Below are 14,773 nucleotides of genomic sequence, written 5' to 3'. Positions count from 1 at the left end.
AACTTGGGACTCTCAGCCAAAACGGTCGCAGAGACAGCGTCGTCACCGACCCACCTGGCCGGCGTCTTGCGGAGTCCGTGCTGCTGCTGAGCTCCAACCTGTGTGTAAGTCCCAGGACACGTGCCACTTCCTCGGCCAGCGCTCCAGCAGCCGTGCAGGCTCTCCTCCGCTCGGTTCCGCCTCCTCCCTGGCACCTGTCCCCAGGGCCCAGCGCCATCTGCCCTGAGCATCCCTGTCTTCTGGGACTCCCACCCGAGGGGAGGCAACTTGGAAACCGTGATCTCCTATCACTGGGGCCACTCGCTGCTGCAGGTGACCAGTCCCCATGTAGCTGGTGGAAAGAACACAGAAGGAAGCCTGGAGCCACTCGCAGAAGCCCGAAAGCCGAGCCCGCACCTGTGCTCTCTGGGACGGAGGATAAAGCCCAAGCAATGACCCATCATCAGCCCTAAAAAGGAAGGACATTTTTATACACACTCCCCCACGGACGAGCCTCGAGGACAGAAGCCAGACACAGAAGCACCAGAACCACGTGGTTCCACGGGAATGAGGTCTGCGAGGCGTCAGATCTGTGGAGGCAGGAGGCAGGCGGTTGGTGCCGGGCTGGGGAGGGGCTTGGGTCTGGGAGGAGACCCAGCTCCCGGGCCCAGGCTCTGGTGGTCTCGGTGTCCCCAGGACATCCAGCCCCGACGCCATGCTCCCCTTAGTCTTGCAGAAGGAAGCAGTTTGGCTCCCCGGGTGCACGTGCCAAAGCGCGGTTCTGCAAATACTTATTCTCAGCGGGGTGCTGAGGGGCCCTGTGAGCACCCGAGAGACCGGCCCCCTCGGTGCGCCTGAGGAGTGGGAAACACTCGGAAACTCTCATGGGCAGGAAAGAAAGCATCTCACTGTTTTCCACGTTAGAATTCCCTACGGTGCAGCCGCCAGCTGGGAGCAAACGGGTCTTCTTGCCGGCCCGTCGGAGTGAGAACCTCAGAGTGGAAATGGGACGTGGTCGGGGCCCAGCTGCCGTGAGCTGCTTTAGCGGAGCTCCTGCTTCTCCGTGCCACTGGCGGGGGCACGTCCAGTTTGGGGGAGGGCATCCCAGCAGGGTCACCTGCCTGCGCCTGGACAGGAACCCTGACGCCAGCGCTGGCTGGGCCCCCCAGCTGTGCCGGGGCGGGGGGTGGGCGAGAATGCGTGTGATTCTGGCAGCCAGAGCAGCTTCATCTTGGGGAGGCGGTCCCGCTGCTCACAGGAAACGCTGACCTGACCAGGGAACACATTCACGCTCTGAGAAGACTTATGAAAGAGAAAGCTCAGACCGTCCCCGAGGGGGCCATTGGTCCCCTCCTCCTGTGAGGGCGGCGTATCCATGGGTCTGCGAACGTGTGACTTCCGTGTTCACCGAGAAGGATGCACGGTGTGCCTTTCCAGTCTTCAGGGGTTTTCCCTAATAAGTGTTCATTATCCGTGGCTTCCTAGCCGTCCTTTCTTTGCTTTCCAGAAGGTTGGGTCAATGGCCTGTTGTTTCTGGACAAATAACAGAAGCGTTCTAAGATTAAGGACTTCCTTTAAAAAAAAAAATCACTGCTACCCAACTTCCCATACGAAGTTTGCCTCTTAAAAATAATGCTTTAAATTTAGCACTGAACTGACCCGAGAAGACGTCTAAGCTCGTGTTTGTCGATGGGATTCTGCACGTACAGCCTGGAGGGCCCCCGAGGCTGGGCACGAGGCCAGTGGTCCATGACTTGTGACCCCAGAGCCTGGGGGTCTGGGCGCCCCCTTCCCCACCACCCCGACTGTCACACCTGGAAATACAGAGCCAGAGACCAAAACTGTGTTATGACGCACTCCGCAGAATTCTCTCGGTTCTCCGTAGTCCCAGGGTGTGAGCAGGAGGGCAGGGGATGGAGACGGAAAAGTGGCCGATAGATCGATACTGATCAATGAGAGATCGATGATGGTCGGTCAGTGAGTCATCGTTAAAGATTCACACTCGCTTCCAAAGGTTGACTGAAAAAAATCTGCTTCTTACAGCCCGGAGGTCAGCTTTGCTGGTCAGACAGCAAAACTGCACTTTCTTCTCCGGGACAGGCGAGTATCATCGTGACCCCCGCTAAATATGATTTACAGGTCTTTAAAAATTTCATTTATTTATTTGAGGATTTTATGTATTTGTTCATCCGAGAGAGCACAAGCAGGGGGGCAGCAGGCAGAGGGAGAAGCGGGCTCCCTGCGGGGCTCGATCCCAGGACCCTGAGATCATGACCTGAACTGAAGGCAGACACTTAATCAACTGAGCCACTCAGGTGCCCCAATTTTTCTGTCTTTAAAGACGACCTGAAAGTGTCTTGGCAGCCTGTAATTACGAACAGTAATTGACGGATTGGTGGTCACTGTTGTGCCTTGTAAGGGTCTCTCTGCAGCGGGAAGGTCGGAGAGAGCGTTGATTTTGTTCTGACGTCACAGGCTTGGGTGTTGTGCACGATGCGGTGGGCCCTGCGTGTGCGCGTGGACCTTCGCGTCTGGCCGGCTCCCCGCTGCGCAGGTGGCGAGCCTGTGGGGTCCCCTTCCTCCTGCTGACTTCCGTGTGATGGAAATCGTGGCTGACGGAGAGCAGATGCTGCCCCGCTTCCCACGGAACCTCCTGCAGCAGCTCCAGTGCGGCCTAAAAATAGACCTTTTGGAAAAGAGCCTGTGACCCTCCGTCACCCGAGCTCCGGGTAAAGGAAGTGCAGGAAGGGGAAGCCAAGGGGAGCCTGGGCCCGGAGGGTCCTGGAAGGTCTGGGAGCCCCGGAGGGAGAGACACTCTCCCTCCCCTCCTCCCTCCCCAGCCCCTTGGTCCTCGGTCCCTGCAGGCGCCAGGACACCAGCTGGCCAAGGGAACCAGGAAGCCGGGGGCCCACTTTCCAAACACTGACCATATTGTGCCCCTCCTCTGGGTGTCCGCCGGAAAGGGGAAATGTGAGACTCTCAGGAGGAACACAGACTGTGCTTTGCCTGGGGGACGCCAGGGACCTGGAGGGAGCAGGGCCCACAGCCGCCCCCTCACGGCTCCCAGCGCCCCCACGTGTGGACGCGTCCTGCCGGGGGGCGTGCCGTGGCCCCAGGGAGAAGTCTGACCGCCACACCGTGGTTGAGGCCAGCCGCTCGCGGGATGCAGGAGGGCGGACTGAGCCCTGCTCCCTCCGAGGCAGCCGCACGTGCCGCTGCAGAGCGAGCTGTCACCGTGTCACCTGCAAGGCTCCCTCGCAGACAGGGCTCCTCCCCCGCTCTCGATGGCCCTCACCGCACCCCCGGGCCTCCTCCTGGCCCCAGACTGAGCCTGCAGATGCTGGGTGCGCGGAACAGGGGGCTAGACCCAGAGACAGCCCGTTTGGAGACGTCCCTGTAGCTGTGAACGGATGTGCAGGGTGGAGAGGCTGGACCACACGCATCCCGTCTGCCCTCCCGGCGTGCCCCGCCTGGAATGAATGCCGTGCGTGCTCGTGGTCTGTGGCCAGACTCCCGGACCTGGCGTGTTTTTCTGCTCGTGGACTCGCGTTCCCAGCACCCTGCGTGTCTGAGGACGGAGGCCGTGCCCCTTCTCCTGAGGCTCCACTCCTGCTGGTTGGACGGTGGGGGCTGCAGCCCCGTGGTGGCCGCCGTGCCTCACTCGCGTGCGTATGTGAGCACAGAGAGGCCCGACCCTGCGGGAGAAGTGGCCAGGAAGCCAGTGTCCCTGCAATGAGGTCCTTGGCTGGCCCTTGTCCAGATGGAAGGGTTAATTAAGTCCTGTCACTCAGGGCAGGGAACCAAACCCAGCCCCGGCCCCCGTGTTGGTGCAGAGCTGCAAACAAAGCCACTTTCATGGGGCGCGCTGAGTTTGCTGTTTCCTGGAACAGGGACAGGGTAACAGACAAAGCGGGACCTTATTTCCCGCCTGCCTCTTTGCTGGTGGTGATCTCAGGCGCCATGCGGGCGTGGCTTGGGCTTCCCAGGATCGTTGGGGACATGGGAGCCGGCAGCTCCTGTGGCTGCACCAGGACCCCTGAGAGCACCATCAGTCACCCGCCATGGGCTGGACTGAGAAAAAGTCCTGACCCCAGAGTCCAGTGCTGCTCCTTGGCCTGGGGGTGATCGGGACATCCAGCCTGACTCCTCGGGGTCAGACCCACACCCCACCCTGGACTTCTTCCTGTCACTTCTGAGCCACTGCGGACTCATTCATTCATTCATAGCAGGTGCAAGAAGCTGGGAAGCCCAGAGCCTTGGGTGGTGCCCCCACTCCCATGGCATCCGTTTGGTTTACTGGAAACCCACGTCCTTCCAGGCTCCCGTTGAACGTGCTTCCTCCAGGAAGCCCTCCAGGAAGCCTTCCGGCAGGTGCCTCTAAAGCCCACAGGCTGAATTTATGGCAACGCGCTCACCCGGAGTCTGGCAGCCAGCACCATTTTGACCTGTGGTGGGCGCCCAGCAGCTCTGTCCTACGTGGGAAGTGGACACAGGGACGTGCTATTGAGAATGTAGTTTTTTCTACAAAGAAGACAGTTGCGCGGGAGGGAGGCCCAACATGGGGCTTGATCCCATGATCCTGAGATCCTGACCTGACCCGAAACCAAGAGCCAGCTGCTCCACCGAACAAGCCACCCAGGCACCCAACAACTGTGTATTTTAGAAGGTTTTCTAACCTAAAAGTACAACCTTCTGGAAGGTCACACTGGCGTGTTGGGTGCCTCCCGACTGGGAGTGAGACCACGCTGCCCCAGGGCTGTGGAGGTGCCGGAGGCGAGCGTGTGGACCAGGTGCAACCCTGGTGACCACAGGCGTCAGCGTGGACGCAGACGCCGTGTCCGCCCCTGGGACTCACAGTGCTGGACACGACGTGGGCATTGGGCTCCTGTAAAAACAGGCTAACCGAGCGTTTAAGTACCAGCACTGAAGTCGGCTCCCGTTCCCTCCCAGACCGGTAAGATGCCGTTCAGGTTGGTCTTGGATTTTCATCACTTCCGCCATCGATTGAGTGTGTACGGATTCCTGTTGACTCTTCCTGCTTCGATTTAGTGGATTTTTTTTCCTGAACCCGTGGCTTGATTTCTTCAGCGTGTTCGGGAGAATTCTCAGTACATACTTCCCCGGGCTTGCTTGCGCCTCGCTCGTCCCTGCGCCTCTCCGGGGCCCCCATTGCGTGTATGTTAGACGTCACTCACCGTGTCCCACACGGCGCCGTCCCCGTCTTCCATGCCTTTCCTGCCACTGCTTCCGGCCTCTGACCCGTCTCAGCTCGCGCATCCGCCGATGGGTTCATCAGTCTCCTGCTTCATTTCATTAATTGTGTTTGTACGTCATACTAGGATTTCTACTCCTTATTCCTAATGCTCCCCAGTCCTTCTGTGAAGTTCTGTATTTTTCTGAAAGTTCCCACTTACTTAATTTTAAGTGTGTGTCTTAACTCTAATGCATATATATCTGTGGCTACCTCCCTTTCTCGTTCTCTTTTTTTGTCTTTGTTTTCATTTCTTTGTTCTGGTACCCGTTCCTAGCATGCCGAGTCTGCTTTTAAAAGTAAGTATTTGAATTACGTCTGAAAAGTACAGAAAAACAAATAGGAGAATAGGTGGATGAATGGATGGATGGATGGATGGAAAATGATTAGATGGGTTGGTAATGGTTGGATGGATGGATGATGGGTGGGTGGATGGATAGAGGAATGGATGGATGGATGGATGGATGGATGATTAGATGGCTGGATGGGTGGGTGGTCAGGTAGGTGGATGATGGACGGATGGGTTGATCAGTCAATCGATCCATAATAGACAGAGGCAGGCTCTGGAGGGTGAGGAGGTTTTCTCTGGGGCATACTACTGAGATCTGGGGGGCTCGTCTGTTTCTGGTGCTGGTGTCCCCACGATGTAGCCTTCAGGGCCCTCCCCTTAAATCCGAGGTCAGTGCGTTGAGCTTCCTGGTCTTACTTTGACCCCACCAGAAAACTGCTGAAATCCCTGCTTGTTCTTCGGTCCTCAGCAGCCACTTCTGTCTTGGGTGCAGACGTCTGGCCCCGCGTTCCGAGCCGAGGAGCCCGAAATGCCAGCAGGGGCGGCTGTGCCCGGCACGGCTCTTCACGTCCCTCCAGTCCCGGCTGCCCGCGTAGCTCGGGTTTAGTGGGATTCCCACAGCCCTGCCCATGGGCTTGGGTCCAGTCTCCGATCCACATGCTGCCAAATGGGTCTGTGGCCGGGACATGTGACTCGCGCTAGTGGCACCCCTCCCCAGAAATGAGTGATGGGAGTGATGCGGGGTTTTCAGAAACTTCATCATGCTTTTATCCGCCCTCCCTCGTTGTAAAGTGGAAACCAGAATAACCCGTATTCCTTACGATGTTGTCATCGACCCTGGTAGATCAGTGCCGTTCTTAAAGCTGAGTTTAAAAAAAAAGTAGGGGGGCGCCTGGTGGCTCAGTGGGTTAAGCCTCTGCCTTCAGCTCAGGTCATGATCTCAGACCCTGGGAACAGCCCCGCATCGGGCTCTCTGCTCGGTGGGGAGCCTGCTTCTCCCACGTCCACACCCCCTGCTTGTGCTCCCTCTCTCGCTGTGTCTCTGTCAAATTAATAAAATCTTAAAAAAAAAAAAAAAAAGCAAGATTTTAAAAAATATCCGGAAATGATGGTGATGCTGGGCCTCAAGCAGGTGGACATTTTGTCACGGAAGCGTGTAAAATTCGGTGGAGTGTGTGGGCTTGGTGTTAAACAGCAGGTTTTCACAGTGCTTGGCCTCTCACGCCCCGAGCGACAGGGGCCGGGCCAGGGTCTGTGCCCCGTGCCGGGTCAAGGACACCAGCCAGCAGAGCCATCAGCCAGTAGGGCCGTGTTTGCACCGGAAAGCTCACGGCCCAGCGTGTGGACCGAGTTCCCACCTGGGGACAGACGGAGTTTCAGCGGCCACCCAGCCGCAGCCCCAGGCCTGCGCGCCCTGGACACGGGTCTTCTCTGTGGAGTGGCTTCTTCCCGTACGCAGGGGGAAGGGCTGGCCCTTTCTGCAGTGAGCGCCTGCGGGCTGGGTGGACTCCGGCGGTCAGTGTGCCGGCCTTCAGGGGCCAGGCAGCGTGGGCTGCACGCCCTTGCCCTTGCAGATGACCTTGCACGATGCTCCTCAGCTCAGTCAGCGTGCCGAGCCGGGCGCAGGGCATGTGTTCCGCGTCCTGTCCTGTCCTTGGGGAGCGTGCCAGGCAAGAGTGACCCACACCTAGTGGAATCGGGCCCCTCAATTCCTCGATTCGAATTGGACCTGTGGCCCGCATGTCTGGAAGCAACCCCGCTCCTTCCAGGACAGGGACCAGGCCTGTAAGCGTGTCTTGTCCTGCTCTCCCGCTGCAGATACCCGAGGCTGCGCTGAGATCCTGCATCGCGCGGCGGGGATGTCCGAGAGCCCCGGGGGTCCCAGACCTGCGGCGCTCCGGGCCGACGTGCCGGCGGGACCTGCCTTTCAGCGGGCGTTCGTGTCCTCCTGCACTGTCTCCAGCAGCAGCCCCGGCCAGCGGCGGGACAGGTAGGGAGACGGGCACTTGAGGGCTCCCGCAGAACTGACCACGGGCCCCAGGAAGGGAGGACGGGGGGCTTGACCTGCAGCTGACACCCGGCCATTCTCCATAATGGTCACGCTTCAGAAATGCAATCACAAGATACAAACTCTGGAGAGTGTGCCCCCCCCACCCTGGTGTTAACAGTCCGAGCGCTCAGGGACCACACGGGCTGCTGGAGTCTGGGGACACGGGCCAGTTAAGGACTGGGCGTCTGCGACATGCACTCTGAGCTATGGCTGGAGCTGGAGTGCGGGGGGACCAGCGGGACTTGGTGTCCCTCCACGGCCGGGCCAGGCGGGATCCAGAGTGGGCGGAGGGGCCGGTGGGCGGGATGGTGGTGGCCTGGGGGATGTGGAAGTTGTGCTGGTGTTCCGGAAAGTGCGGGGACACCCCGCAGTGGGGGAGGGCAGAAGGGGGTTGCAGACAGAGACATGTTGGCGCTTGGCGAGGGAAGGCCTCAGAGCCGCTGCACGGGCACAGCATAGGAATGGCTCCTGAGCAGCTCCTTTTGCGAGGACACGGTGCCTCAGTTCAGTGTCCACGTTCTGCCTCCTGCCACCATGCAAGGGGGTCTCTGCTAAGGTCATCCCACCCAGAGTACGAAGGGTTTGCTGGTCAAGTGCGAGTGTGATGTGGGGGGTTGGCGGTCGACTTACTGGATTTCTAACTGTGTGGTACTTTCTGATACCCTTGAAAAGGGAAGTCTCCATTCTGGATATGGTAACTTCTCACATTCCTTTTTTTTTTTTTTTTTTTAAATGTGTTTCTATTTTTTGAGAGCCCGGTACGAGGCTTGAACTCACAACCTTGGGATCAAGACCTGAGCTGAGACCGAGACTCGGCTGCTTAACCCACTGAGTCCCCCAGGAGCCCCAACCTCTAATGTTCTCACTGGGATCCCTTAAGCAGCTGGCTATCCAGCAGGCACTTAGTGGAAACTGAGTCGGGCACCCGTGCTAGGTCTCGGGGGAGGAGAGAGAGGAAAGCGGGGGACACAGTCTGCGCCCAAGGACGATGTTCTGGCAGGAGCACACATGGCGCACCACGTGGTTGGCATCAGAGGGAAGAACAGAGGGACGTGGGCTGTGAGCTGGACACGAGGCCACAGTTGACTTTTTTTTTTTTTAATATTTTATTTATTTGACTGAGAGAGAGGTCACAAGCAGGCAGAGAGAGAGGGAGAAATAGGCTCCCCACTGAGCAGAGAGCCCGATGCGGGGCTCGATCCCAGGACCCTGAGATCACGACCCGAGCCGAAGGCAGAGGCATAAACCACTGAGCCACCCAGGCGCCCCCACAGTTGACTTTTGTTTCGAGCAGAGGGACCTTTGCTGAGTGAAGACCAAGGAAGGAGGGGGCAGGGCAGGCATCCACTGGTGTGGGGGCAGAGCATCTGGGGTGCACAGTGACGGGGAGGGGAGAATGGCAGTGTCTGACTTCTGACATCTTGGGCCAGGCCTCAGCACAGGTACCTGTCCCTGTCCTCACCAACAGCGGGACCCTCGGTGGCCTCAGGGCGTCTCCTGGGGCGGTGTTCTGATTGCTGCATGTTTCCCACAGCCCTTCGTCAGCTGAGCTCCCGTGGGTGGAGAGCAGCCCCAAGGCCACCCCTGCTCCGCTGGGGAGCAGCCGGCCGGCAGGAAGCCTCCTGGGCACCGAAGAGTTCTCCAGCCCCGGTCCCGATGGCCCCGGGTGGCCCCACCGCCCGCCTGCGGAGCTCCAGGCCTCTTTCCACAACCATGAGCTGTCCCTGGCAGAGCCCCCTGAAGCTGGGGGCCCCCCAGGTGGCCAGGCCTTCCTGAGCTTCGGCACGGTCCCCGTGGGAGGCGGCCTGCCCCCAGCAGAGGACCCAGGGGCCGTGCTGGCTCATTCCCACGGAGTCCCCCAGGCCCCTGGCACTCCCCGGATGGCGGCGGCTGACAACGGCTTCTTGTCCCATGGCTTTCTCACGGTGACGCCTGGCCACGGCAGCCACCACAGCCCGGTCCTGCCGGGCCAGAGCCTGACCCTGCCCGGGCAGCCGCCCCTTCCTGAGAAGAAGCGAGCCTCGGAGGGGGACCGGTCTCTGGGTTCGGCCTCCCCGTCCTCCAGCGGCTTCTCCAGCCCGCACAGTGGAAGCACCATGAGCATCCCGTTCCCAAACGTCCTCCCGGACTTCCCCAAGCCTCTGGAGGCCGCAGCGCCCTCCCCAGGTAGGCACGTGTCAGCCGTGATAGGCACCTGCCCCCACACTCCGTGTGCATTCACTCAATTCGGGGGGGTGGCGCTGGGATTCAGGGCGGCACCTTGAGAGCCAAGCCTGGAGCCGCCCATCAGGGTGTTTTCCTCGTTGTCCTCCATTCCCCTCTGCTCTGCACATGCCCCCGTCAGCTTCTGTTTCTCCCACTACTCGGAATCTTCCTTCTTTGAAAATAACCTTCCTTTCTTGAGTTCAGTAAGTTCATCCAGCATTTAATGCAAGAGTTCAGATGTGTGAGACGAGGCTCCAGCAGGATTAAGCCACACCACGCTGGCCGCGTGTCACGCTGAGTGTGTCGGGAAGCACAGGCTCCTACCGCACCCCAGCCAGTCCCATGGAGCCAGACGGCACTCCTTCCCCGACATGCCGTCCCCGCCCTGGGCCGGACTTGGAGCGAGGTGACAGGCGGCAATAAACCATCCAGAGTGTTCTTGCCTTCTCTCTCTCAGATAACCCGGGTGATAAGCTCGTGTCCGTGAACTTTGTCCAAGACACATCCAAATTCTGGTACAAGGCGGATATCTCCAGAGAGCAAGGTGCGTGGGCGGGACGGGACCTCGGGGTGGCGACATCGGAGGGGCACGGCCCCGGGATGAAGGGTTAGGGCACCCCTGCGGAAAGTGTGACAGGCCGTCCCAGGAAGAGGTTTCCTGTTCCTGTCTGGCACCTGAGCCACAGGGGCCAACGTTCAGGAGGAAGGACAGAGGTCTCTCCAACACCCCGGCGTCTGCGGCAGACAGACACATGCTCGCTAAGGGGGTGTGGGCCAGGTGTAATCTCGGGCCTCACACTCGGGCCGCACGGCGTCCATGTCTGTGCTTCTGCCCCCATGTCTGACATCCATGTGTTTGAGCTGCTAATGCCACTGCTTCCCGCAGGCCTAATGGAAGGGGGGTCCGGGCGGGAGGCGGTCCTATGAGTTAGCCCCAGGGGCGAGCCCCTGCCATCCCGCAGCAGGATTCGCAGGGTCGCTGGGAAGGGCTGGTCATCACCGAGATCCTCCCAGAGGAACCCCGGGGACTACTGGTGGGCGTGGGGCTGAGCGGGGGACAGCTGTTTCAGGGAGAAAGTTATCTGGTTTCGTCCTGAGGCTTTTCCCCCACCTGCCTGGAAAGAAAGAGTTAAGTCGCTGGCAAACAGCACCGTTCTGCTTTCTCTCTGGAATTCTTCTATTCAATTAAGTAGCTCGTAAAAATGGTAAGAATGTGCCTTTCTTTCCCTGAGCTCAAGGAACCTATTGTCATGTTTCGTGGAGGGCGGCCCGTAGCCCGTGGCCCAGAGAGCCCTCTGATTCCCTGAACTGGCCTTTGGGGCGGTGCTGCTCAGCTCAGTCCCAGCTCTGCGTGGCTGAGTGCTGCGTTGTTGTCCCCTCCCTGCCCGTGGTACGGGAACCCCCGAGATGGAGGCTGTGAGCCCAGCACCTCGTCCAGCCAGAGGGGCTGCGAAGGGCCTGTGACATGCCATGTTCCAGAAAATTCTGGTGCGCGTCCGGGCCGGGATGGCAGGCTGGCTGGGCTGCCGGAGCAGCTGGGGCTCTACCTCAGAGGCAGGTGGTGAGTGCCAGGGATGTGCCTTTTTCTGGAAAAGCTACAGTGAAACATCAGGGACATGCAGGAGGAACGGAAAGTGGAAGTGGGGTAGCGTCTTTGGGATACAGCTGGTCCCGTATCCCTGTGGCCCAGTGGATTGCTTGGGACGTTTCCTAAACCGACTGTAAAAATGCCTCAGGAGGGGAAAGGGACCACCGGGCAGAGCAGAGACAGAATAGAGCTGTTTCGGCAGCCCTGGTGGGCCTCTGCCACGGGGCTCTGGAAGCACCAGCTGGGGGAGGTGGTGGGGACATGGCCACTGACTCCGTTGACCTCACAGGGGAATGGGAGACCCCCACAGGCCTCATCGCCCTGCAGGACGGGTTCCCCTTGTTCTGTTTCTGTAGAACAGGGTCTGACATTGTCCTCGAGCTCCTCTCCATCTGTGGCCCATGACGCTGGGGCACCTCTGTCCACCCCCCACCTCCAGCGAAATAAGATCATGTTGTTAAATGGGAAAACCAAAAAGCCTGGTGAGGTATAGCACGGTTGAAAACGTGTCATTCATCAGAGATCTGGTCCCGTGTCAGCAGCACAGAGCATGCTCAGCCCCCACATGCAGGCACCTGCCACGAGCAGGAGCCTGCTGGGGTCCGTGGGCACCACCTCCCCGCCAGCCCCGGCGCCCCTGGACTTGGTCATTGGGGTCAAGTGCGGGCCCTCCCAGGGCTGCAGCAAGGCCGTGGGGTGAATTGTGGGATTTGTGTTGAACATTCAGTAACTTTTTGGGGCCATCCTTTCGATCTTTCCGTCTGCTCGGTTGGAAGGACTAAGTCTAAGTACAGTGCCGCATGGGGCAGGGCACCAGGCAGGGCTGCAGAGGGGACGGGAGAGAGCCTCGCACCTTGCCTCTGCCCCACCACGCCATGCAGACTGGGACCTGGCCCAGGCACTTGGGCTGGTGGTTGGACCGCATTCCTGGGCGGTCAGCTATGGGCCATCGCCTGTGCCTCAGGTGCCGTGGGACGAGCAGGAGCCATGTGTGCCCGATTTGGGGAGGGGGTGCTCTCTGCAGCCTCTGCAGTCAGGCTCCCCTTGAAAACTATGTCTTGTCACCGAGACCCCCACCCTACCCCAGAGGCCTGCGCCTGCTCCCTCCGACCCAGTTTGCAAAAGCACCTGTCTGCCATATGTGCGAGCCGGCCGCATGGACCCCGGCAAACGTGTGTGTCTGCTTCCCCCCCCCCCCAGCCATCGCCATGCTGAAGGACAAGGAGCCAGGCTCGTTCATCGTCAGGGACAGTCACTCCTTCCGAGGAGCCTACGGCCTGGCCATGAAAGTGGCTACGCCCCCGCCTTCCGTCCTGCAGCTCAACAAGAAAGGTAGGGACCCGGGAGCTGATGGGGCACCCTCACCCGCCTGCGAGGTCTGTGGGACTTAACAAACACGGCTCTGAGTTTCTTCAGAGTCTCCGTGTTGTTCCAGTGTGGCCCCCTTGGGACTGGCCTTGAGCAAGCAACATCGTTAATGATCTGTGGAGTTTCGTTCTTTATTGCCGTGAATGAGTGACGCATTCCCTTGTTCGGCTGCCGGAACGATGGAAATGGGCCTCACCGAGGCCCCTGGGCCCCATTCTGCCCCAGGAAGTGTAATAAATTCCTGCCCCTTCTCCCCGACCATCTCTCCAGTGTCTGCGGACAGGCACGTCCCTTCTTCCTCACGTAAAAGGCAGTGGCCTGCACATACCATTCTCGCACTGACGCTCCGGAGAGCGTTTTGCTGGATTGAGTGATGTCGGTGTCAGCCTGGAGTCCCAGGATGAGCCCCGGAGGTGCCCCACGGCCCTCCACCCCATGAACCGCGTGTGGCTGTGTTCAGATCTCTGCCCACTCTGCCAGGTACTTTCTGTCACGGACACAACCATGAACGTTCTCATGAGGCAAACACGCATGTGCCCACAGCCAGGAGACAACCTCGGGGGAGGCCCCTGCGCCCCTCCCGTGCGTCACGCTCCGTCAGCCTGTGACCTTGCACGTATCCCAGAGACCGTAGATTGGGCTCTGCGAGGCCCTTGGGGCTGGCCACATGTCCTTCCGATGTCCTACTGTCTGTCCTTTTCCTGCCCACCATTCCTGCAAGGATCCCCACTCCTGTGTGCTGTGGTCTCTGGGATCCTGAACGTGTGAGTGCTGGGTGTGTCGGGGTGTCCGAGGGGGACTGACTCACTCTAGAACATTGGTCAGTTCGTGCCGATAGCAGCTGTGGCGCGGAGTCACAGGGTCCCAGGGTCTTTCCCGCCCTCCCCCGGTGACGAGCCCCGTCCCCAGCTGCACTTGCCCCTTCCTCTATGCCCCGAAGGACACACACCGTCCAGGTCGCCCATCCTGCCGCTGCGGACAGGACACCTGCTAAGTAGAAGGGGGAGTTACAGCGTCTTTCTCTTCACCAGCAAAATAGCAATCGCTGAACACGGAGGTTTTGCCCCTTTTCAACTCTGCCCCAGAGAACTAATATGTATTCTTTGGTGAGGTACTTCTGCTGCCTTCTAAGATTCATTGTTTCTACTTGTAAGACTGTGGTAACAGTCACTCTCTGACGGCTTTCCAGGGATCTCAGGCCCGCCTCGGAGACACCGTAGGCGCGTGCGTCGGAATAAGGTGATTGGCAGTACGCGTATCCCTGTAGCGCGTATTACGATAATGCGCACAGCTCTGGTGCGCGTCAGACAAGCTTCCAGGCTTCTCCGTGGGCATGAAAGGCATGTTTACTCTGTGCTGTGGTCCACAAACTGTGCAACGGCCTGTTGTCTCAAAAAACAGTACACACGCCTTATTGAAAAATCACTTTGGTGGGAAAGCTGTCTGAGCATCCCGCCTGTCTAATGCCAGGTCACAGTAACAAGTGTGATAATAACGAAAAAGCTGGAAATACCGCAGGAAATACTGAACTGTGACACAGGGACGCGAAGTGAGCAGATGCTGTTGGAAGAATGGCTCCCGGAGACTCCCCTGATGCAGCGTCGCCGCCAGTAGTTCATAAAAAACGCCACGTCAGGAAGTCCAGGAGGTGGGCTCTTCGCCTGGGCGCTGGGCTCATCACCGGGCATGGGGGCGTCCGGGTAAGCAGAGTCGGAGCTCACATGTTTCAGGAGCAAAAGGACACCGGCCTGCTTCACTCACGTGCCGCGTCCAGGACCCGAGAGGTGGACGGGAAGCCCTGGATGGAGACTGTGCTCACGGTGTCCAGGAGGAAGTGACCTCGGAGCCGCTCCCGGAAGGACCTCGGTTCGGTGGCTGAGACGTCCGGCTGAGGGGCTCTCGGAACCTAGGTGTCTGCCGTGGGGGCAGCGGAAGGGGCGGGGGTGCAGGGACTCGGCACAGACCCACATCTGGATGGTACTGTCTGCAAGCGAGGGAGGAGGAAGCTTCGTGCACATCGAGTAGGACAGCCGAGCCTGGAGA

General features: G+C 59.5%; 1 protein-coding gene across 10 annotated transcripts in view; it reads left to right on the top strand.

Annotated features, from left to right (window-relative positions):
• Positions 1–14,773, top strand: part of TNS3 (tensin 3) — a 200,427-nt gene that overhangs the window by 170,847 nt on the left and 14,807 nt on the right. For all 10 annotated transcript variants that reach the window (XM_046020349.1, XM_046020350.1, XM_046020348.1 and 7 more), the window contains 4 exons: positions 7,338–7,509; positions 9,104–9,735; positions 10,232–10,318; positions 12,563–12,694. In XM_046020349.1, the coding sequence (XP_045876305.1) occupies positions 7,338–7,509; positions 9,104–9,735; positions 10,232–10,318; positions 12,563–12,694 (1,023 nt within the window). The remainder of the gene's footprint in view (positions 1–7,337; positions 7,510–9,103; positions 9,736–10,231; positions 10,319–12,562; positions 12,695–14,773) is intronic.

Source organism: Meles meles, chromosome 10 (assembly GCF_922984935.1).
Source record: "Meles meles chromosome 10, mMelMel3.1 paternal haplotype, whole genome shotgun sequence".
Taxonomy (NCBI): domain Eukaryota; kingdom Metazoa; phylum Chordata; class Mammalia; order Carnivora; family Mustelidae; genus Meles; species Meles meles.
The sequence above is the reverse complement of the archived record's forward strand: the minus strand, read 5'-3'. Positions and strand labels throughout refer to the sequence as shown.